Below are 22,689 nucleotides of genomic sequence, written 5' to 3' on the forward strand. Positions count from 1 at the left end.
TCGTATCTTCCACCTTGTCCATCATTCCCATCCACACGCCACAAGTCTCTCGAAGCACCAGTCCTCGTGCTCGAGTTCCTCTCTCTCTGCTCTCCTCGTCCCGCGACCCTCTTTGCAAACCTCGGCTCTGGTTCTTCCCGAGGCAAGCACTATAAGCACACGCTAACACAGCAGCTACCACCTCCACCCTCTCACACGTTACGCTCAGCTGCAGGTCACTGCGAGCGACAGTCCAAGGCACACCAGCATCTTGCTATCATGAAGCAATCCGCAGCCGTCTCGGCCGCTGCAGGTCCCTCGCGTGTTCAGCCATCTGCACTGCTCAGAACTGGCGGCAAGGGAGCCGGCATCGGTGGCCTCCCGGGCGGTGTTGTTGGTCCAGAAGCAGCCGGTCTAGATCCGTCCGGACCAGAGCACTTTTTCGTCACGCTCGCAGCCTACGCCGACGCGCTCGATGCGCTTCCCCTCGACCTCACCCGCAGCTTCTCCGATCTCCGCGAGCTGGACGCCGTGCTCGGCTCTCACCTCAACAGCCTCACTGCGCGTCTCAACCACCTCACCGCGCTCATCGAAGATCCCGATGTCGACCAGGGTCAACGTCTGCTCGCGCTCAAGGAGGTGGCCGAAGAGGCGCGCGCCTACAAGATGGGTGGCGAGGACAAGATCCGCGTCGCGCTCAACACCGCCGAAACCATCATCAGCCACACCGACTACATCGACGCACTAGACAGCCAGCTCGACCGCTTCGGCGAGATCTCGACGCTGCTCAACCCCACCAAGCATCTCAAGCTCGACCAATACTACGTGCCAGGACAGCTCAAGGACCGCAAGCTCGTCGCATCGCTCGATGCTCACATGGGTGCAGCAGGTGCCGCCGATGTCAACGGCGCCAGCGGCAGCAAGAAGAAGAAGGTAGCTGCACACATCTCTGCTGTGAGCGCTGTAGGCGGAAAGAGCCACAAGGTTGCCGATGCAGCTGCTGCCATAGCGTCCGCAGCAGGTGCCAGTGGAGCATCCAACAGCAAGAAACGCAAAGCCATCTCCGGCGCTGCCGTCGGCGGCTCGACGGCGGGTGCAAGTTCCAAGGTCGCCAAGACGTTGGCATCTGGCAAAGGCGACGAGGACGTCAAGTCGGCCGCCAACGGATCCAGCTCGCACAAGAAACGAGTCGAAGGCGGCTCACACTCTGCTGCTTCGGCTGGATCCAAAGCCAGCCAGTCGAACAGCAACACGCGCCTTCCACGAGCAGCGCATGCACACATCGGCTACATCGAAGACGACGACGACGGAGCCGGTGGTCGCAAAGACGCGGCTTCAAGACGGGCTGCAGGCGACGCCGATGAATCCTCTGCACGCAGTCGCAACAGCCGTGCCGTGCGCACCTCCGCCGCGGCACAACGAAGCGACGACGAAGACGAAGATCTGGACGACGGCGATGTGGAAGAAGAGGAGGAGGACACGCACGCACGCTCCAACGCCAAGAGTCGCGGTCGTGCGGGTGGACGAGCGGGAGCCTCCAACTCTCGCGCGCGCGGTGCTGCTGCCGCTGCGGCCTCTCCTCACGCCGGTTCTGCATCGGCGAGTCGCGCAGACAGTCCGGCCTCCAACGCGGGAGGTGCAGGCGACGATGCGGACGAAGCCCGCTACTGTTTCTGCAACAACGTGTCGTACGGAGACATGATTGGATGTGACGACGACGACTGCGAGCGGGAGTGGTTCCACTTGGGCTGCGTGGGGCTGACGAAGCCACCGCAGGGTACGTGGTATTGCGAGGCGTGCCTGGAGAGGAGAGCGGCTAACGGACGGGGTAGCAAGGCCAAGAAGGCCAAGAGTGGAGGTGGGTCCAAGAGCAAGGTTCGTCGTTAGGGGGGAAGTCGCTATTAGATGAGCACTGTATACCACCATGATCATTCGTCCCAGCTCCTGTTCACAGTATGTACCTGCAAGGCTGCTATCACTTCATCGGTCATCCTGTATAAGTATACTTGTGGTTCTGTTGCGCTGTGTATGATTGCTGTAGCGTCTCTTTCCTGCTAGCGTGGCAGCGGGAAAGATTGTATCGGCAGAGAATTTGAGAGCAAAAGAGTCAAGATCGGGTGATTCGCCGCCGCCCCAGATCCGATCCAGAATCCAAGAGAAGGCGTTGAGAGAGTAGAACGCGGCGAATTTTCGGAGGATTTGTGCTTCTGGAAATGTCGTCACTGAGCTTCTACCGACGGGTAATACGCCGAAGGCACTGTCTAACTCACTCTTGGCGCTAGGTGACTCTTTTTCAGCGTGAGGTAGCAGCTTGCCGCTGGTGCCGAAGTGCTCCGAGTTCGGTAGAGAGTTGGAAGGACAGTTCAGATTTGATCGTTTGCCGAGAGTAGAAAGATCTACGGTACACCATGTGCAAAGGGTAGAAAAAGAAGTTTCGGTTTGCAGCCCACGAGTTCGACAGGAGTTTGCCGAGAAGCGGTATCAGGCAATTGCTCGGTTGGGAAAATTTGTCGAGACACACGGTGCCGTAGGGTCGGCGTGGACGTGCGGAACACACGGGCTATGCAAGGGGAGAGGCAGAGTGAGACAGAGAGCGATATCGATTGGGGCTTGTTGTCTGCGAGATGGTCGCTGCCCGAGCCGTCGACTGTGTGTGGCGGTGGGTCGAGGTTGATATGGTGCCTTGTGTGTTGTTCGTGGCTTGATGAGGGGGCGGTGGGGAAGAGTCTGTTTCCGATATATACACCTTGGTCTCACCCTTTCCTATCGTACCCTTCTCCATCATCATCGTCATCATTATCGAACACTTTCTTTCAGAATGACCTCTCCAGCAGCCTCTCCGCCCTCCTCCGTGCCCTCGTCCCCTCGACGATCGCTGTTCCACATCCCGGGCCTATCCAAAAAGTCCTACACCCCTTCCTCCGCCGACGGCACCACCACACCCTCCGGTCAAGTCACGACCATCGCGCAGACGCCCATCCTCGAATCCTCCAACCCGCTGGAAAAATCCTCCGTTCCCACCGAAGCTCGCGAGCAGCAGATCGTCGGTCTTCCCGGTGCCAAACTCGAATCCGAAACCGCCAAGATCCTCATCGCTCTCGACGGAACCGATGCCGGCGATAAAGCCTTCAAGTACCTCCTCGAGAACAAGCTCCTCAAAACCGACTCTCACGTCTTCCTCTGCACCGTTCTCCCCGCCAACGTCATCTCCACCCCCTGGGTAGCAGGTCCTCTCACCATCGATACCGAACGACACAACGAGCTGCTCAAAACCATCCGTGCCCAAGCCATCGAAAAGCTCGAACCGTACAAATCCCAACTCAAGGCAAAAGGCTTCAACGTCACCATCCACGTCCTCCACGGTGACGCCAGAGCCAGTCTGTTGAGAGTCGCCAACTACCACCACGTAGATCTCGTCCTCGTAGGCAAGAGGGAGAGAAACTGGAAAAAGGGTCTCTCCACAAGCGGAACTGTATCCAGCTACCTGGTCAGCCATTCCAACGCCCCCGTTCTCGTCATCAAGTAGCTTCATACCCTTCAAAACTTGACTGTTTCAATAAAAAGCATCTTTCTTCAATCTCGCTCTCGTCGCACACAAAACGTTCCTGCTGTCCGTGCTGAAAATCAAGCTTTGATTCTGATCTCTCTCACAAGAAACACATCGTGACTTCTGCACCCGATCTGAACCCTCCAACTCACCGTGCCCACTTCAGTGCTCTCGTCCGATCTGCAACCATCTCGTGTCCGGAATGATGTTGCCCTTGCTATTCGCCTTGACCGCCAGAGCACCTCTCCCCCATCCAGTGCCGATAACTCTTGCATCCCAAGGCAGGTTCTCCGGATACAAGCCTTGCAATCCCGAGTTTGGTGCGGGACACCAATCGAGCAGATCCGCGATCTCCGGTGCAGAGCTCATGTACGGATGGAATCTCCTCGTGGGATTCCTCTCGATCCTCTTCTCCCTCAATCTGCCGTGACAGCCGTACATGTCCTTGTCGTACAGGTTGAACGCTTTGAGCTTCTCGCCCCTGTTCTGAGCCGTCGCTTCGCTGTCCGAGAGACCCTCGTCGTCGATCCCGACGTACTGGAAGGTTCGCTCGCCGTTGTGCAGGAACCCTTTGGTGTTCCATCGCACCGCTTTGGCGTGCAGATCTTCGAATCGCGCCTTTTTGAAGCCATAGCCGACGACGGTGATGCGTGCCGGATAGTGACCCGTGTACTCGCGGAAGCGGGCGATGGAGAAGAGCAGATTCTCAAAGCTGTCGAGTGCGTAGTTTTCCGTGGTCATGCGAGCATCTTGAAGGCCTTGTCGAGTCGCAACCGCCGCATTGGCATGTGCGAGCGAACCGATGGATGAGGACGCCGATGACGAAGAGGATGAAGAGCCAGGCGAAGTGATGTTGACCAGGCTACCTGCAATCATGGGCACTTCGAGGTTAGCCGCCATGGCGAGCGAGTAGTACGATTCACCCTCGGTCTGGAGCGAGTTGGGACGAGTCTGACCACCGGAAAAGATGAGAAGTGCATTGGGATCTTCAACGGTGAGCTGCATTCCCTTTTCAATGTGCTTGTAGAAAGTCTTGACGCTTCCACCCTTCTGGTAGTCCTCGAGCACCCAATTCTCGTCGTCGTCCTTGGCCTTGACGTCGCAGCCTGCCCAGATGGCATGACCTGTGACGATGACAAGATGGTTGAGATGGTCGGTGCCTGTGCGAGGAGGTGGTACGCTGTTGCTGAGCAGTTCGGGGGTGCGACCGTTGAACTCGATGTAGCTTTGCGGTATCGCAGGATGACTGCGGTTGAAGAGCATATATCGGAGGTTCAACAGGGCGGAAAAGCCGGCAAAGCCAAGAAGCAGGACGACGCCGAGGTTTGTGACTCTTGATCTCGCCGACAAGCGGTCGTGAAGCGAGACGCCTCCCGGTTGTCCTGAGCCGCCGTTGAGGGCGAGGGAGATACCCGACTTGCGCGCGCCGGACAAGAGCGAGCCGGAAGGTTTCGGTACCATATTTGCCAGCGACTTTATCTGGAATAGTCGCAGGACGGACGACTCAGTTTGAACGAGCTCGTCGACTCGTCTGTGTGTGCTGTAGCGGCTACGATGCTAGCCGAGAGCGCGCGATGGGGGCGGCAAAGGTGAGGTCTATCGAGCGGTTCAACCTTCGTTCGGACGCTGTGATGCTTTTCTGTGTTCGTAGATGCTCAGGCCTGCGTCGATGGCTGCCGTGAATGGAAATGTCGCTGGGTGTGAGTGGATGAGATGGTGGTCGGTGTTGGTTGTACGTTGAGTCAGGATGCAAGCATTCGACCCCGCGCTCAGCCGTCGCCCACAGCGAAACGCCCCAAGTCGGAAAGGCCGAATTCTGGTGAATTCAATTTCTCGGGAGCTTCCAGATCGGCCTTCACTGAACCGTGCTGCGCTGGGCTGTGCTGTTCCCGAAATATTGCGACACATGCGCCGAAGAGTCTCGAGTCTACACCGCGACCGAGCGTGAGAGCTAAGAGCGACAGAGCACAGATGGCCGCCGCTCTGCTTCCGCAGGTTGGGTCTCTGCTTCACATTTCTGATTCGATGTTCTGGCGCAGCGCAGCCTATCATCAGTCGACAGCGCTCATGGTAGCTCCTCTGTACGCCCTTCAGTGCTTCGTCCTTTCCATGTCAAATTGGTCTGAACGCTTGCGACGAGGTGACAATACGACGGAAATAGCTTGCTAGATCCTGTCTGTCCATCACTTCGATCTTCCGCAAAAGTCACGCAAAAACGAGGTCGAGAAACACGAAATGCTCATTGAGAGTGTGAGATCGTACACACGACACACAGTGGAATTCCTCACCTCCACACCATCAAACAGCAAGTGATTGCTTCAGTCAGCTATCGAGTGTCTGTATGAAGCTTCCCCAGCATGATGACCGGCAGACTCTGCTTCTGGCCACCATATTATCATAAATCATCTCGAAACATGTCAGACATCCGCTCGAAAAGCGCCAACTTCCTCGCGGACTCGATTTCTGCAGCTACGGGTGGTCAAGATGCAAGCTCATCAGCGACGCAACTCGAGCAGGCCGTGTTTGAAAAGTTTGGCCAATCCACCTCCAATGATTATCGCAACGACGTTCGAAACATCGGCTTGACGTTGAAGAAGGACAATCCGCAGCTCGCGCAAGATCTTCTACAGGGAAACGTGGCACCGAATCAGCTCGTCAACATGTCTCACGAGGTAAGTTCGGGTAGAAGTGCAACTCAAGGCTCCAGTGACAGACTTCACTGAAGCACCACCTTCTGCGAATGGCACAACAGGAGATGAAGACGGACGAACAGGCCAAGCACGATCAGCAGCTACGCCAGCAAAACCTCGAAGCCTCGGTGGGTGTCGATGAACTGGATCCCGAACACGGTTCCACACAAGGCATCTCGCGCATGCAAGAGGACGATATGGAAACCTACGGCGAAGCAGGCGACTCATCCATGGGTGGTGGAGGCGAAGGTGAATTCAAGGCAAGAGCTCAGCCCAAGGTGGGCGAAGCCATGCGCGGTATCGAGTTCGAGACCGGAATCTAGAATACAGCACCCAGAGAAGGAATAGTAATACTAGTACATTGACCCTCGGACGGCCAGGTGGATGCGATGGTATAGGTACAAATACAAGTGAAACAAATGCAAACGGAATGGAAGCGCGCGACGGGAAGAGCAGCAACGGCCTTTACATAGGTCGACCGGCAGCAGCCTGCGCAGCCTGGTTACGCGCCTCTGCTTCTTGCGCCTTCTCCTCGGCACGTCGCTTCTTGCCCTCCTCGGCCATCTGGGCGAGACGGTCGTGGTCCAGCTTGGGTTCGACGTGGGTTTCGTAGTTGCCGGCGCTGAGGCTTCGGTCGTACGCTTCGCCGATGGCAGCGAAGAGCTGGTCGAGGTTTTCGATGGCATCGCGCAGAGCATCCAGAGCCGAGGCGTTGTCTATGAGCACAACAATGAGGAAGGCGGAAACGTGTCAGAATCGTCCATCTTTTGTGTGAGCTGTTGAAACGACCAGATCCCACGACAGCGACCATCGCAACATCCAGATCCCCTTGTATCTTGATGTGGTGGCTCAGTAGGAACGATTGTACAAGAATCTAAAAAAAATCTTCGTCAAGCTCCAAGCAACCTGGCTAGGTTGTTGGGCACATACGATCCCTGTTTCTCATCTCGGCCAGGAGGGGCTTGTGCGTGGATCCTGCGATGGTGTGTGTGTCGGATCGAGGTAGCGTCGTGGATGTCGATAGACTTACCATACATCTGTATGCGGAGATGGATCTTGTTTTCGGAGGGATGCGGGTTGCTGTAACCACAGAATTCGACGCGCGGGCTAGATCAAGCGAAGCAGGGACGATGAGGAAGAGAGCGCAGCCGTCAGTACCTTTGCATGCAAGAATGCTCCGATGTGCACGTCAGGTGCCCTTGCCCATGTCTGTCTTCTTGCAACAGCAAGTGTCCTCAGCAACGAAGAATTCCATTATTGTATTTCCCCCACCACTACTATGTCCCGATGCGACTCGGCCAATTCGTGTAAAGCACAATAGTATAAGATATCATCTCGGAACGATCCTGTGCAAGAAAAGCAGACTGAGCGGGAAGGCGGACAGCAGACACTTACTCTTTCATGATGATGTATCGAAGCGAGTTGCCCAACGTGTGATCCTCCTCCTTGAGGCAGAATGTGACGGCAGAAAAGTCGGGCTCGTAGCCTGGAAGCAGCGTGAGCTTGTCGGCTATGGAAGCAGGGCCGTCGCCCATGACCTCTGCGAGGTTGGAATTGGACATCTTGCCGATGTGAAAGAGCTAAGAGGGATGGAGGGATCGTGTGAGAAGGTTGTGTATCAAAGAGAGCTTCTTGTCCCAAAATTTTCTGTGAGTGGAGAGAGACACGCCTCGAAAAAATCGGTTCTTCCAGATCAACAACATTCGTACGAGAACCCCGATTTGTTTCAAGACTTGATCGAAACCCTCATCAAGGCGCGCTTGGCTTGGGAGCAGTGTAACGAGTTGCTCGCTCGATCAGACGCAGCCGATTTTGAGAGAGCGCCCAGCCAGTGTGATTTCTCGTTGCCTTTCTCGCCCACGAGATAACTGAGCACGACGTGTCGTGATTTAGCCAAATTTCAGGCGGACGGGCAGAGCAAAGTTGACCAGCTCGAAATTCAAGTGTTGAAGCAACCAACGGCGAGTCGTGGGTCCATTTCGGTTCTCTCAGACTGCTGAGCAGCAGAGCAGGCAATCTGCCCTGGCTGGCTCTCCTCCCCTTCTTGCAGGCCTACCGCTTTCGTCCTGAAGGGAAAAATCGCACATCAGAATCGAGAGCGGATATTGCATCCGCAACCGCATCCACCACTCGACGCCAGCTCCAAGCTCCAACGAGCCGCTATCGCTTTCCGATATTCCTTCTCAACCGTGTGTTGGTCTTTTGTCCTGGTCCTTGTCGCCGTCGCCTCCGTCGCGTATCGCCGCAGCCCATCCCACATCGGTCACCATACTCGAGATCGTTTCGCGCCTCCTCGTCTCATCCTGCTCGACCAGCCCAGCGCAGATCGTCGCGTTTGTAATCGTCGCGTCCCCGTCTCATTCATCGGTGTTGTGCAGGCTGCGTCGCCATCGTTGATCGACATCTCAGGCAGACGCGATCCGAAGACAACGTTGAGCAGCATCCACATCTGCCCTCGTCAACATAAGGGCCTTCTTCGATCGGTCGCCTTCCCCTCATCGGCGTAGGCGTCAGCATCCCCCTGACGTTCCTCATCGCCATCGACCGCTCGGCACACCTTCCGACCACACGGCACCTATTGCCGTTCCAACGACGGCTCTCTAACGTCCATCGAGTCTGTTCGGCCTTTGCCGTCGTGGCGCCACCATGTCCGCCATCGCCAACGGTGCCAGCAATGGCTCATCAGCCAACGGTCAGCCGCCAGCCCTCAATGCTCAAGCTCAGCAGATGTTGACCGGCATGACCAAGGAGAGGCTTCATGGCATGATTGCTCGTATGCAGCAGCTCAAAGCCAGCGGCGCCAACGAGTCCACCAGCTCCGAATATGCCACGCTCGTCAACACGCTCAAAATGTTCCAACAATACCAAGCCATGCGTCAGCAACAGGCCGTCGCCATGCAAGCAAGAGCAGCACAGCAAACACCCGCAACCTCGACTCCTACCACAGCAGCTCCCTCCGCACCATCACCCTCCCAGTCTGCAAACGCTTCCACACCGGCAGCGGATGCTTCCACCGCCAACGGTGTGGTTGTCAAGACCGAGGAAGACATCTCGCGACCGTTGAGCCCTGCCAACCTCACTCCCGACCAGCTCAACGCGCTCAAGACGCAGATCATCGCATTCAAGCTCATCTCGCGCAATCAGCCTCTGCCATCACACTTGCAAGAGGCTATCTTGGCCGCGGATCGCGAGTCTGAATTTCAAGACACCAAGAAGGGCGAGCCTCTCACCACCGCATCACAGATCGCAGCCGCTGCGGTAGCGTCATCAGAAAAGTCAGCTTCCGACGCCGCCGCCGCCGCCGCCGCCGCCAAGGGTAGCTCCTCAACCGACGGCGCCGCTGATCCAGCTTCGGCCACCACTTCGGAAAAGATCGCCGAGATTCCGAGACCACCAAGTCCAAAGGACGATCCCAGCAGTTCGGTCTATCCCTACAATGCCTACGTTCATCCCTTTTCGTACATCTCCAAGCCTTTGCTTGAGGATGACGACTACACAGCAACCAAGCAACAGCGGCTCTTGATACCCAGCCTCATGCCAACCGGTCTAGAGCCCAGACTCTTGTTGGAAGAGCGCGACCGTTTCGTCCAGGCCCGCATCCGCCAGCGCATCCGAGAGCTCGAGTCCTTCCCCGCCGACATGTCGCAGAACCCAACCATGGCCAGCCTCAAGGGCAAAGAGAACACGCACGACCTCACATCGCAGCTCCACGGCGGTCACTTGCAAGCCGACAACGCCAAGTTGAAGGCCCTTATCGAGCTCAAGTCGCTTCATCTCCTCGAGAAGCAGAAGCAGCTGCGCGAACAGGTTGTCCAGAGCCTCAACCTAGCCACCACCCTCGGCCTCGACCGCGTTGCTTTCCGACGTGTCAAGAAGCAAACCCTTCGCGACGCACGCATGACCGAACAGCTCGAGCGCAAGCAACGTGTCGAGCGCGAGAAGCGCGCCAGACAGAAGCACATCGACTACCTCAGCACCATCTGCAACCACGGTCGCGACCTCGTCGCTGCGCATACCAGGGCTAGCGACCAGGCCCGCCGATTCGGTCGCGCCATGCTCAAGTTCCATGCTGACTCGGAACGTGAGGAGCAGAAGCGTGTCGAGAGGATCGCCAAGGAGCGTCTCAACGCGCTCAAAGCCGACGACGAAGAGGCCTACCTCAAACTCATCGACACCGCCAAGGACACGCGTATTACGCACCTCTTGCGCCAGACTGACGGCTACCTGGACAGCTTGGCGCAAGCCGTCCAGGCGCAGCAGAACGACGATGTCCACGCCGACGCCATCGCCGCCGAGCGAATCGTCGAGGAGACCAACAATCAAGAAGTCGGTGTCGCCGTTGACGAGACCATGTTCGGTGCCACTCGCCAGGACGACCCGAGCGAGGATCGCGGCAAGGTGGACTACTACTCGGTGGCCCACCGCATCACCGAGCGCATCACGCAGCAGCCAACGATTCTCTCGGGTGGAACCTTGAAGGAGTACCAGATGAAGGGTCTCCAATGGATGATCTCGCTCTACAACAACAGACTCAACGGTATTTTGGCCGACGAGATGGGTCTCGGAAAGACGATCCAGACCATCTCACTCATCACCTACCTCATGGAGTTCAAGAAGCAGAACGGCCCTTTCCTCGTCATTGTGCCGCTGTCGACGCTCACCAACTGGGTCAACGAGTTCAACAAGTGGGCTCCTACGGTTTCGACGCTCATCTACAAGGGCACGCCCAACGTGCGTAAACAGCTCACCGGCCGTCTTCGATCGATGAACTTCCAGGTCCTGTTGACGACGTACGAGTACATCATCAAGGACAAGCATCTGCTCGGCAAGATCAAGTGGGTGCATATGATCATCGACGAGGGTCATCGTATGAAGAACACCCAGTCCAAGCTCACCATCACGCTCACGCAGTTTTACACGAGCCGATACCGCTTGTTGCTCACCGGTACGCCGTTGCAGAACAATCTGCCAGAGCTGTGGGCTTTGCTCAACTTTGTGCTGCCGAGGATCTTCAACTCGGTCAAGAGCTTCGACGAGTGGTTCAACACGCCTTTCACCAACACGGGCAGCGAAGGCGGTATGATGCTCAATGAAGAAGAGGCACTGCTCATCATCAAGCGTCTCCACAAGGTGCTGCGACCTTTCCTGCTGCGTCGTCTCAAGAAGGACGTGGCCTCGGAGCTTCCCGACAAGGTGGAAAAGGTGATCAAGTGCAAGATGAGCGCGCTCCAGCTCAAGCTTTACCAGCAGATGAAGAAGCACAAGATGATTCTCTCTGGCGAGGACAACAGCACCGCCGGGAAGAAGGCCAAGCCTCAGGGCATTCGTGGTCTGCAAAACGCCATCATGCAGCTGCGAAAGATCTGCAACCATCCCTATGTCTTCGAACAGGTCGAGATCGCCATCAACCCGACCAAGGAGACCGGACCGGATCTGTATCGAGTTGCGGGCAAATTCGAGCTGCTGGACAGGCTGCTGCCCAAGCTGTTTGCCACCAAGCATCGTGTGCTCATCTTCTTCCAGATGACCGCCATCATGGATATCGTGGAGGACTTTTTGAGGTATCGTGGCTTCAAGTACCTTCGTCTCGATGGTGGAACCAAGCCCGACGATAGATCGCACCTGCTCAAAGCTTTCAACGCGCCAGGGTCGGAGTACTTTATCTTCATTCTTTCGACGCGTGCCGGTGGTCTCGGTCTCAACTTGCAGTCTGCCGATACCGTCATCATCTACGATTCGGACTGGAATCCTCATCAGGATCTGCAAGCCCAGGATCGCGCGCATCGTATCGGTCAAAAGATGGAGGTGCGTATCCTGCGTCTCGTCACCGAAAAGTCGGTGGAGGAGACCATCCTTGCTCGAGCGCAGGACAAGCTCGAGATCGAGGGCAAGGTTATCCAGGCTGGTAAATTCGACAACCAGGCTACCGCCGACGAGCGAGAATTGCTTCTGCGAGCCATGTTGGAGGCCGACAATGATGACGAGGACGACGATGATGGCGACTTCAACGATGACGAGCTCAATCAGCTGCTGGCGCGTGGCGAACACGAAGTGCCCATCTTCGAGCAGATCGACCGCGAGCGTCAGGCGTCCGATGCCGAGTTTTGGAAGTCGTTGGGTTACAAGGGCAAGCTGCCCGAGCGACTCATGCAGGAAAGCGAGCTGCCCGCCGTATACCAGCAGGACTTTGACGCTGACCGACTGGAGGACGACGTCGAAGAGGAGCAGCCAGCCACGCGAAAGAGGAACGTCGTGCACTACGACGACGGCTTGACCGAGGACCAGTTCCTGCGCGCTCTCGAAGACGATGACGTGGACCTCAATGACATTGTCGAGCGGAAGCGTGAGCGTATCGAGAAGCGACGAGCCAAAGCCTTGATGCAGTCTGCGGACTCGATGGAAGGCACCCCCGAAGTCGAGGGCGGCAGGCGCAAAAAGGGTGCTGCCGGTCGAGGACGCGGTCTTGGAGGCGCGAGCGAGACGCCAGAGCCGTCCCCTGGACCCTCGGGCCGCAAGCGGAAGCGTCTCGGCGGCGCCTCCATGGACGCTTCGCCCGACTACGAGGAAAGTCCGTCGGCTGCGCGCATCGGGCAGCCCAAGCGTCGCAAGACCGGTGGCGAAGACGATGTGCGCGACCGCATCAAGTATGCGCTCAATCAGTGCTACCGTGCTGTTGAATCGTGCCTGGAGCCCGAGACTGGTCGTAAGCGATGTCTGCTATTCTTGGACGTGCCCAAGAAGTCGGACTATCCGGACTACCACGTCATCATCGAAAAGCCGATCGCGATGCGTCAGATCAAACGTCGCATCGACAACCGAACGTTCCGACGCGTCGATACGTGTCGCGATGAATTCCATCTCATGGTTCGTAACGCCAAGACGTACAACCAGGAGGGCTCCTGGGTCTACAACGATGCGGTGGAGCTGCAGAAGGCGTTCGACACGACGTACGATATGTTGTGTAGGTTCAGCGGGTTGCCAGGCTCGGAGAATGAGGGTGAGACGCAGGCTGGGGACACCTCGGTGAACGACACGCAGGCTGAGGACGAGGAGGAAGGCGAAGAGGAGGAAGAGGAAGAGGAGAAGCCTGTGGCTGCGCCGAGAGGTATCAAGATCAAGTTGGGAAAGAGGAGCAAGGTGGTGAAAAAGAAGACCGAGTCGGATGATGACGAGTGAGAGAGAGATCATGGCACAGTCAGAGGTGGTTGTACTAAAGGAAAATGATTTGTTGTTCGCACACGATTTGGCAGGTGTGAATGTGTGATTGAGTGGTTGATGCAAGAGTGAGAACTGTATTCTGGGTGAAAGCGATGGGACCTAGAACGGTTGAAATTCGTTTGATGAGGAAGAAGAGGAAGGTGGGGGAGGTCTTTGCTGTTGAGGTTGGGGGGCGGGTCTAGGCTGCGGTGGATGTTTCTGTTTTTGCAAGGTGTAGAGCATGTGTTCGGGGGCGCTTTCGGAGCGATGTTGAAGTTTGGGGATCGCATGGTGACGATCCTTTTGCCAGCCGAAGCGGAGCCATCTGCTGTGCATGAAGACGCCTTGGATGCTGAGGGTGCAGATGGCGCTGGCGGCCTGTTCGTGGCTGGCGAGCGTGACGAAGCCGTAGCCGCGACCGGGGGGGATGCGCGCTTCGAGCGGTTGACCGTGGTTGAAGGGGGCGAAGATACGGATGAGGTCTGGCTGCGAGGTGAGCGGGGAGATGTTGCCGACGTAGACGCTGGTTTGCGAGGAGGGGGCTTCGGAGAGCACTGCGTTGTAGTCGTATTTCAGAACGTTGGCTGGATTGGTGGTGATGACGGATACTTGTGGTTGCGAGGCGAGGGTGGTGTGACGGCGTGGGAGGAGGGTGATTCGGGTCGAGGCGTCTGCCGCTCGTACGGACGGCGTCGTCGCTGACCGGGTCGACAAGCTGCCCAATTGTTGTCGAGACAGCGTCGGATCTGCGAAATACGGCGATGAAGGGCTCGATGATTGTGTCGTCGGTGCTTGACCCTGCTGGTTCTTCTGGTTGGCCCAGTTGACACGAATCTGTCGACCGGAAAGCAATTGCCCCTGCATCGTAGCAATGCAGTCGTCCGCCTCTTGCTTGCTGCGCAAAGTGATGAAGCCGAATCCACGAGACTTGCCCGTCTCTGGATCATACATGACCCGCACGTCGGTTAAGGAGGCATACTTTTCGAAAAAGGCGCGGAACGAACTATCGTCCACCTCGGGCGCCAGATCACCCACGAAGAGATGGCAGAAGCCGGCATTGCCGCTACGCATGGTAACAGGACGCTCTGCCTCCATCGGTTCGGCTGCAGCGTCTGGATGCAGGCTGTGTTTGGCCCAACGCACTTTGATCGGTGTCCCAAACCAGAGCCAGCCATCCATGGTGCGAATCGCACGCTCCGCTGATGCGACGTCGACGTACTCGACGAAGCCGTACGCAAGTCCGCCGGCAGAGCGGCTTGTGACCACTCTGGCGGATTGGATCTGCCCGAGCGAGCCGAACATGTCGCGAAGGTCGCGTTCCGCTGTGGTGGCAGGAAGGCTGGCGACGTGGACGAGCGGCCGGACGGGCATAGCCATGTTGACGCGGCGAGACGAGGGTCCCGAGCTGGTCCTGGTCAAGCTGGGCGGGATTGGCATCGTCATGATTGCGTCTCTGGATTAAGTGATTGGCTCTGCTGACAAGATCGGTGGGTTGGAGAGCAGGTATGGTGTCAAGCATTCCGCGGTCAGTGATCGTCCAAAAAGAGAGTAAAGAGCGGACGAGCTGCGGATGTACGTGGTGGTGAAGCATAGTAGTGAACGTGCTGTACTGCGCTGATACATCGAGGATATGAAATGTGATCTTTCATTAGGTCGAGGCGACCGAACATGATACGTCGTCATATGTGATTGTACAACAGTGTGACGGGGCACAGTGTGAAGCGCGATGTTCATAGGTCACAGACGACGCCCAGTTGAAACCAGCACGAATGACGACAGCGGAGGATGGAGTCGGGAGATCCGCTCTGGAGCGCAAGACGAGTCGATTTCTGAACGCCATCAACGGCCAGCTGCCAGAAGGGCGCACGTATGGACTTACCTGTTTGATACTGTAGCATCCTCGTGTCTTGCTACAATCTAAGAATGTGGTCAAAGTCTTCAATTCCGCTTCTGAGGCGAGGTTGGTCGGAGAAGAATTATATATTGAGTCTTTATCTAGAAGGATGGATTGCCAGACTCAAGTCGCCGATCGCAGAGTCTATGTTGACGAAAGTGTTGCACTGGAAGAAAGGGAATGAGACCGACTTGGCTGTTAACTTATGCTGTGGACGCTCCGGCTGGATGTCGATCTGGGTTTGGCGATGTGTCTACAGGCAGACTAAGCCCTCCTTCAAACATGAAAGAGGGCGTAGCGATACGCAAAAAGGGACGGGGTGGTGGGTAAGATCGGACGAAAGCGTACATGGAGGAAAGAAAGAAAGGGGGCTGGCCTTCGCGGCAAAGACCAGCAAACAGTAGGGGAGGGGGAGGAGCCATCCACTCAGGAAGAATCCTCATGCACGCAGCTGCGGTCGGACAGTCAAGATGTGCATAATGGATGCGGGTGCACGTTTAGGTAGGAATCGAGCGAGAATTCGGATGCTCTCTCAGCATGAACCGTTGACCCATCGGCGGTTCTGAAACGACGTGCGCAGGCTAGCCAAGGGACGCACAACAGAGTACGCTACAACCGTCACGGGGGAGTCGACTGGCTTTTCGATAAGCGAGATGACCGAGCGTGCTCTGTATCTCTTTGACTTGTCTCACCTCGAACTAATCAGGGATGAGTGTGTACGGTATGGACGGACCATGCGCTTGTGAGAATGACTACCAGGGGCTGGCCTGTGCATCACTGTACTGCAGTTGTAAGATGTCGGCTTCGCCAAAATGCTGACATCTCGGCTGACGCTTGCACTCGCTCTTCGGGTTCGGAGAAAGGTTTCTCGTGGGAAGGCGACCACTTTGGTTTGCCGGGATGCGATGTCTATTGACTCTTGGAGCGAATGTAGGCAAGGAAAGGGTCAGCCAGAAAGAGACGGCAGCCGAGCATGCAAGTTGAGGCGCATCTTGTCTCGCAACGAGGGCTTCCTGATGCTCGGAGAAAATAGCGCAGAGGGTCAAGGGATGAGGGAGAGGGTCTGACTCGATGAGCGAGAGGAAGCGGATGGAATGCGGTGGTTTGCACAGAGCTGCAAGTTGTACCACTAAAAGAGCTGTTTCGGTCGGAGATGAGCTTTGGGTTGCCGAGGTCGGGGAGAGCGAGCAGCACAATGACGGATAGCGGTTCACACGCGAGCGAACGATGCGAGGCAGTCGCCAAGGGAGGGGAGAGAGCGGCGGTCGTCAAGCCGAGAAAAGTTGGTGTCCATGCACGGATTCAATAAGGTTCCTGAGGAAAGTCTTGTGCATACGTCACATATCGGCTAGCGAGCAGGATTGCCTCACTGAGTGCGACTGGATGTACCGCTGGCCCTCGACGCTTTGATCAGGCAACACGTTCAAACAGAAAGAAGCGAGGTTTGGTCTGTAGCAACAATGGAGCGAACAGAAGGGACAAAGCGCGCCCAGCCCTGCAAAGGCTCGGAGCAGGACTTTGTTTGGAGTCGAGAGCATCCTCTGGTCGAGCCTGCTTACCCTTCATTCGTGGACGCATCCGAACGCGGACGAGCCAGTCGTCGCTCCACCTGCAGGACGGTTTGCTCGGCGTCTTTGAAAAAAAAGTGGGCGAGCAAACACAAAGGCCGGCGAGGAGTAAAACTTTAAAAACGAGCTCTATTTTTGCCTTACGTTCAAAAGCCGCGCCGTGTGCTCGCCTAGCTCATGACGATGAAGAAATAAACAAAAACGCGAATGACAAATTAGGCTCCTCGTGCTCTTGTGCCTGTGCTTCTATGAACCGCTGCAAATGCGGCATCTGCAGGTCGTACCGCAAAGTTGCTTCAGATCACCGAATCCCACAAAATTCGCTTACATACTCAGTGTCCCCAACGATTCTCGTCCTTGGACTTTGCTCAGCGCGGGTTCCGCGAGGAGGAGGATACGGTATGCGATGACTGATGCATCCCTCTCGTTTTCACCTTCCAGACATGAGGATGATACTCGTCCAGGAATTTATCCGAGTTCGTGTTCCTTTCCGACCAACCCGGTCTGTGCACCATCCCCGTTCTTAGAGACCAGCCCGGGTTACCCGAACACGGCAGCCCCCCGAGCAGACCTTTCAGACAACGATGAAGCTGGTGAGATACAATGGTTGCTTTGCAAAGGGACATGGTATGCAAAACGCAACAACAGCCAAAGGTGTCTCTCTTCGGAGACAACGTCAATGTGACCATATGGTATCTAATCAGGATGCGGGCAGCATCGCCCGACGCATTGAGCCCCAACAAGGTTGACAGGCTACTGCTGTTCAACCTAATGCGCTTCCTTCGTCGCTGCAGAATTCGGCTCCTCCGTGATGCTCCTGTCGAGCAAATTCGCCGACTGATACTCGCCAGGCTTCTCACCCTGCGTCGGCACTGCATCGTCCGACCCTGTTCGACTATTGACCGCTGTCTCCTGAGCATCTCCCACCCCAACCTCTCCCGCCTCCACATCCGTCACGCCATGCTCTACTTTCCACTGTTCAAAGTCCTCCTTGCCACCGAATGGCTGCCAAATCTCCAGCTCAGGATAGCACCTCCTGACAGACGACTCTGCACCCATCGCCATCAACGCCATGATCGGATTTGTGAGCAGCGATAGGATCGCGCCGAAGAGCAATTTGATGATCATGGGGATCCACGTGTGTGCCAGTTCTCGATCCTCGTAGATCGGTGCTACGATGGCGATGGCCAGTGGCCAGTACCACCAGAAGGTGAGGCAGCAGAGGAAGAACCCTTGTGCCGCTGTCCAGATGAGTCGCTCCAGTCGTTGTCGCCACGAGATGCCCGCAGCCAGCAGATCGTTCCGCTCCGAACCGGTGAGCACGGCTCGCACGAACCACCACCACCACCCGTTGACTCTGGATTTGGACGCGGACTGACCCATTCGACAGCTCTGTCCTTCACGGTCGACGTCCTCTGGCATGCGTGTTCCGAGCCAGTGTCCCTCCGGTTTCGGCGTTGAAGGAAGATGCAGAAGAGGTGGCCAGGGACGTCGTAGCGGTCCGATAGGTCCAGCGTACAGATCGTGATGCACGAGCGAAGACGTGATGATGAACGAGACGATCTGTTGAATAATCACCGTGACACCCATATCACCCGCCACTGTCTGTCGGTCGAAGGTCCAAATGTTGATCGTCGGCTGCGAGCGATACAACGCCACAGCTACTGCAAAGTTGATGGCGCCCGAAATGATGGCTGCTACGATACTCTGTCCACATACCAAGTACCACCACTGACCGTGGCCGAACGTCAACGGTCCAGGAACGATCCAGTCGCGCAATGATGCAGGTTGGTCAATGACGATGCCGGACCGCGCGTAAGGGGCGGCAAAGGGGATGGCGCGTCGGTAGCGTTCACCTTTGGGCTCTTTGACCTTGTGTGGATCGCGCTCGCCCAGGTGCAGCTCATCGGGACGCTTGCTAATCGATCTACGTGGTTCTTGCATAGGGTCGATGGGTCCGGACTGTGACGGTCTACCGATGGAAAGAGATCGACGGATGGCTCCGCTTGTGCGAGTGGCTGCAGCATCAAAGCTGGTCCGGGACCGGCTGAAGCTCCGTTTCCCCGACTGTGATCGACGATGCGATCTCGCTGCGGATCTGGAGCGTGAAGAGCGTGTTGGATCCTCGAGGTCTTGATCGTGAGCATCTGCGGTGCCGGATGCTTTGCCGCTTCGATCGCGATGAGGTCTTTCGGCAGCAGCATACGAGAGCGATACTCTTGATCGAGCTGCTGTCGGCGTCGTCGTCGCCACTGCTGCGGACACAGGAGCAGCGGTGTTGGCATTGGACATGGCGCCGGTCGAACGATTCAGGATGCCCGTGCTCGCCGATGGCTGGGCAATGTCGGAAGTTGGATACGTAGGGATGTCGTGGGAGCTCGACGCGGCGGATTGAAGCGATGGAATGGCTGGAGCTGCAGCCGCCGTCTCCTTCATCTTGCTGCCTTCGAGTGGCTGCTGCGCTGGTATGGATTTCGCCGACATGCTGAGTGGCGAGTTGGTGGTTGTCAGAGCAGTGACGGTCAAGGGTGACCTACTAGCGTTGATATAGGATGTGCATGTGTGGACCGCACCACGTCTTGGAAAAAAACATGACACTTGCAGATTAACGTCATGATTTTCAGGGTTTCAACCCGCTACGGCACGTCGGCAGTGTGCAGAGTCGTAGAAGCGCGATCCAAACCTCTGGCGTCTACTCACTCTCTGCTAGCTCCGAAAATTTCGAGACGGCGCGCGGCCCGAGAGCTGTCATGCCATGTAGAACGAAGATCCAGGCGCTCGCTCATGCACGTTTGCTTGTCTCCCAATTTCCGCATCACAGAAAGCTGACAACCCACACACGCGACGCCAGCACAACCTAACAAGTTTCGATCCTCGAGAAGTCTGTGTGTCGCCTCGATAGCTCGACGACAGGAGTCGAGCTCGTCAAGTGGTTGCCAGATGCAACGACCTTCGGACGTTAACCCTCGGCGTACCAACAATGGAAGCAACTCCGAGGAGTCGTCCTTCGCATCTAAGCCTGACAGCAACAGTCCCGTGTCCACGGTCGACTTCAGGTGCTGCTCACAATCTACAGTTCATCTCACGGTGCGTGCTCGCAGACTGGCACAAGTCGTTTCTTTCACATTCACTCTTGAATCGAGCAGACCACAATGCAATTGGCTTGAAACGAGTGAGTGTGAGTGCATCAGACCATGACCATGAAACAAGATCGTACGTATATACTGCGAGATGGGTGACTAGCGACGCGCAGTCATGCTGGACCAAAGACTGACCGCGCACATGAGCAAAGCTGCTGACTCTGCCTCGCGACACGTGCAGATCAACTAGCAACCACCTCACCACGCGCAGCAGCGGCCTTGACAGGCTCAAAGTACGGGTGGTCCTGCGCCTCCTTGGCCGTGAGACGTTCCTGGTGATCGTAGCGCAGCAACTTGTCCAAAAAGTCGATCGCATCGTTCGAAATGTATCGTTGGTTCTCCGACGTGATGAACCGGCTCCATGGCTTGCGCTGGTATCGTCCCAGAATGTCGTCGTACTGTGGGTCGAGGTCAATGTCGTACTTCTCCAGGTAGGCATACAGCTCGTCCGTTCCGAGCACCTTGCAAATCTTGACTAGCTGGTCGTAGTTGTCGTGTCCATGGAAGAAGGGCTCCTTGCGGAAGATCATGCTGGCAAACATGCATCCCAAACTCCACATGTCGAGCGAGTAGTCGTACTCCTGGAAGTCGACCAGCAGCTCGGGGCCCTTGAAGTATCGTGACGCTACGCGGACGTTGTACTCGGTGTACGGGTGGTAGAACTCGGCGAGACCCCAATCGATCAATCGCAACTTGCGCTTCTCGTGGTCGATCATGACGTTGTGCGGCTTGACGTCGCGGTGCATGATACCGCGCGAATGGCAAAAGTCGAGCGCCTTGAGCAGCTCAAAGATGTAGAAACGCACGTCAAAGTCGGTGAATTTTGGATAGAGGATCTTGAAGTCGGTGTTGTTGATGTACTCGGTGATAATGGAAGGTGTCTTGGATTGCGGATCGCGTACCACGTCCAACAGCCCGACAACGTTGGGGCCTCCCGCCAAGTTTTGAAGGATCTTGATCTCTCGCTTGATCTTCTTCTTCTTGACGGGCTTGAGCACCTTGATGATGCACTTCTCCGGCACGCCTGACGCCGAAGCGATGTTGACGCCTTCAAACACCTCTGAGTACTTGCCTCTTCCTACTTTTCGAAGAATCTCGTAGTTGTCCTGCGTTCCCCACTGGACTGCAAGGTTGTCGTAGTCCCACCACGGTCGTCCGAACTTTTCGTTGGCACCAGGGTACACCCTCGCGCAGCTGCGACCACCTGACATGGTTGCTATGATGTGATGGTGCTGGCTTGTGGCAGAATAGTGCACCGTTCGCCTCTGTCAAAGAGAAAGTGCAACGATGAGCTGCAGGAGCGAAGGTGGGACAGAGCGTAAGGAGCGAAAAGGAAGCCTCTGACTTGCGAAGCTGGGTCGAGATGAGCTGAATGCGGCTCAGTGAAGGTGCGTAGGCGGTCACTGGGTGAAAGCTGAGGCGAACAAAGCTTTGATTAGGGACACGCTTGAGCAATTCGATGCTATGCGATGCGAATCGGTCGTAGCCGTGGACGGCTGGAGCAACGTGGCCAAGCAGATGTATCGTGTGACGTTGCGGAACTAGGAACGTGCCAGAGACTAGGAAGACACGGATCGGGTCGTCCAAGGGTCGTTGCTTGTGAGAGGTCGATTCGCCGTCGTTGATCTCGCTGCGACGTGCACTAGGAGCTCGTCGGCGGGCGGACACGGGTGACGGAGGATGAGCCGGGCAAGATAAGATGGACGCCGGTGGAAAGAGTCTAAGATGGGTCGTAGATCGATGCGACGAGATGAGAGGGAAGAAAAATTGAGAGAGTAACTGTAGCTTTGAAATTGCTGGCCGACGGACGAGGTTTCAGCAAAGACACCACACCGGCGACGAAGCATCGATCCGATTATTCTTCTCGCTGCACAGCGCGACTGAGCGCCGACAAGCGGTCAAGCCAACCGAACTTTTTACTCTTGCGCCTTGTAGGATCGCGTCCACAGAAATTATCGCAATATCTCGTCGTATCGGCTTCTGCAGCCGCAGATCCTGTTCCAGATGGCGCTAAAAGCAACCGTTGATTTAGCACGTTTTTCCATCTTCCAAACCGTGAGCGTGATCGCGAGTGTCTGATCGGTTGCCAACTGATCAACATAGTACATAAACGCAGTAGACTCCATGGACATTAACATCTTCTATCCCGGCTAGCTCAGTCGGTAGAGCGTCAGACTCTTACATTATACAAGGGTTTCCGAGCATGTTCTCGGAGTTTATCTGAATGTCGTGGGTTCGAGCCCCACGTTGGGAGAATTTTTTTTTTCGATACGGTTTTCTCCTGCGACGCATGTGAAATGTACATAGTCGCGTTTTGGCGGTTGACAAGCCGCAGATGATCGGCGATCAACGATAAGAAGGGAGTGCCCCACCTCGATAGCAATGGAACGTGCATACGCAGCGCTGATGACTGAAAGAATCAACCCATTGAGTTGTAGAAGTACAAATACAAGAATACAGTGCAGGTTGCGAGGTGCGAACGGGATGGTGCGCGACATGGGAACGCGAAGATGTGAGAATTAAGAGACGAGATGATGCACAGCGAAGGATGCGGTAGGGTCGGTTCTGCGTCGAGCGGGGCAGAGAATGAGAGAGACAACAGTCTCAGGCCATAATCTGCTCTTTTGCTGCATGCGAACGGTCTGCTTGCAGTCGATGCTTTTGTAGGAAGGGA

At 56.3% G+C, this 22,689-nt stretch overlaps 9 protein-coding genes and 1 non-coding gene across 10 annotated transcripts; 5 read left to right on the top strand and 5 right to left on the bottom strand.

Annotated features, from left to right (window-relative positions):
- Nucleotides 1-258: 258 nt before the first annotated feature.
- PHSY_004647 (hypothetical protein) lies at nucleotides 259-1,866 on the top strand (the record flags this gene model as incomplete). The annotated part of the gene is made up of 1 exon (XM_012335260.1): nucleotides 259-1,866. One exon carries the CDS (start codon nucleotides 259-261, stop codon nucleotides 1,864-1,866), a length of 1,608 nt encoding a protein of 535 aa, XP_012190650.1.
- Nucleotides 1,867-2,797: 931 nt separating this feature from the next.
- On the top strand, nucleotides 2,798-3,505 carry PHSY_004648 (universal stress protein; the record flags this gene model as incomplete). Its single annotated transcript, XM_012335261.1, has 1 exon — nucleotides 2,798-3,505. The coding sequence occupies one exon, from the start codon at nucleotides 2,798-2,800 to the stop codon at nucleotides 3,503-3,505; it is 708 nt and encodes a 235-aa protein (XP_012190651.1).
- A 183-nt stretch (nucleotides 3,506-3,688) lies between these two features.
- Nucleotides 3,689-4,987, bottom strand: PHSY_004649 (hypothetical protein; the record flags this gene model as incomplete). Its single annotated transcript, XM_012335262.1, has 1 exon — nucleotides 3,689-4,987. One exon carries the CDS (start codon nucleotides 4,985-4,987, stop codon nucleotides 3,689-3,691), a length of 1,299 nt encoding a protein of 432 aa, XP_012190652.1.
- Nucleotides 4,988-5,134: 147 nt separating this feature from the next.
- Nucleotides 5,135-5,578, bottom strand: PHSY_004650 (hypothetical protein; the record flags this gene model as incomplete). Its single annotated transcript, XM_012335263.1, has 1 exon — nucleotides 5,135-5,578. The coding sequence occupies one exon, from the start codon at nucleotides 5,576-5,578 to the stop codon at nucleotides 5,135-5,137; it is 444 nt and encodes a 147-aa protein (XP_012190653.1).
- A 362-nt stretch (nucleotides 5,579-5,940) lies between these two features.
- PHSY_004651 (transcription elongation factor) lies at nucleotides 5,941-6,539 on the top strand (the record flags this gene model as incomplete). Its single annotated transcript, XM_012335264.1, has 2 exons — nucleotides 5,941-6,198; nucleotides 6,279-6,539. The coding sequence occupies 2 exons, from the start codon at nucleotides 5,941-5,943 to the stop codon at nucleotides 6,537-6,539; spliced, it is 519 nt and encodes a 172-aa protein (XP_012190654.1).
- Nucleotides 6,540-6,681: 142 nt separating this feature from the next.
- On the bottom strand, nucleotides 6,682-7,778 carry PHSY_004652 (potential RNA Polymerase I and III shared subunit; the record flags this gene model as incomplete). The annotated part of the gene is made up of 3 exons (XM_012335265.1): nucleotides 6,682-6,932; nucleotides 7,247-7,323; nucleotides 7,612-7,778. The coding sequence occupies 3 exons, from the start codon at nucleotides 7,776-7,778 to the stop codon at nucleotides 6,682-6,684; spliced, it is 495 nt and encodes a 164-aa protein (XP_012190655.1).
- A 1,084-nt stretch (nucleotides 7,779-8,862) lies between these two features.
- On the top strand, nucleotides 8,863-13,392 carry PHSY_004653 (ATP dependent chromatin remodeling factor; the record flags this gene model as incomplete). The annotated part of the gene is made up of 1 exon (XM_012335266.1): nucleotides 8,863-13,392. One exon carries the CDS (start codon nucleotides 8,863-8,865, stop codon nucleotides 13,390-13,392), a length of 4,530 nt encoding a protein of 1,509 aa, XP_012190656.1.
- A 141-nt stretch (nucleotides 13,393-13,533) lies between these two features.
- On the bottom strand, nucleotides 13,534-14,790 carry PHSY_004654 (polyadenylate-binding protein, cytoplasmic and nuclear; the record flags this gene model as incomplete). Its single annotated transcript, XM_012335267.1, has 1 exon — nucleotides 13,534-14,790. The coding sequence occupies one exon, from the start codon at nucleotides 14,788-14,790 to the stop codon at nucleotides 13,534-13,536; it is 1,257 nt and encodes a 418-aa protein (XP_012190657.1).
- Nucleotides 14,791-17,643: 2,853 nt separating this feature from the next.
- Nucleotides 17,644-22,513, bottom strand: PHSY_004655 (serine/threonine protein kinase; the record flags this gene model as incomplete). The annotated part of the gene is made up of 4 exons (XM_012335268.1): nucleotides 17,644-19,453; nucleotides 19,576-19,945; nucleotides 20,218-21,280; nucleotides 22,388-22,513. The coding sequence occupies 4 exons, from the start codon at nucleotides 22,511-22,513 to the stop codon at nucleotides 17,644-17,646; spliced, it is 3,369 nt and encodes a 1,122-aa protein (XP_012190658.1).
- On the top strand, nucleotides 22,160-22,269 carry PHSY_007634. The gene has a single exon. It is a non-coding gene; the product is annotated as a tRNA-Lys (tRNA).
- Nucleotides 22,514-22,689: the final 176 nt, after the last annotated feature.

This window comes from Pseudozyma hubeiensis, assembly GCF_000403515.1.
Source record: "Pseudozyma hubeiensis SY62 DNA, scaffold: PHS45, whole genome shotgun sequence".
NCBI lineage: Eukaryota > Fungi > Basidiomycota > Ustilaginomycetes > Ustilaginales > Ustilaginaceae > Pseudozyma > Pseudozyma hubeiensis.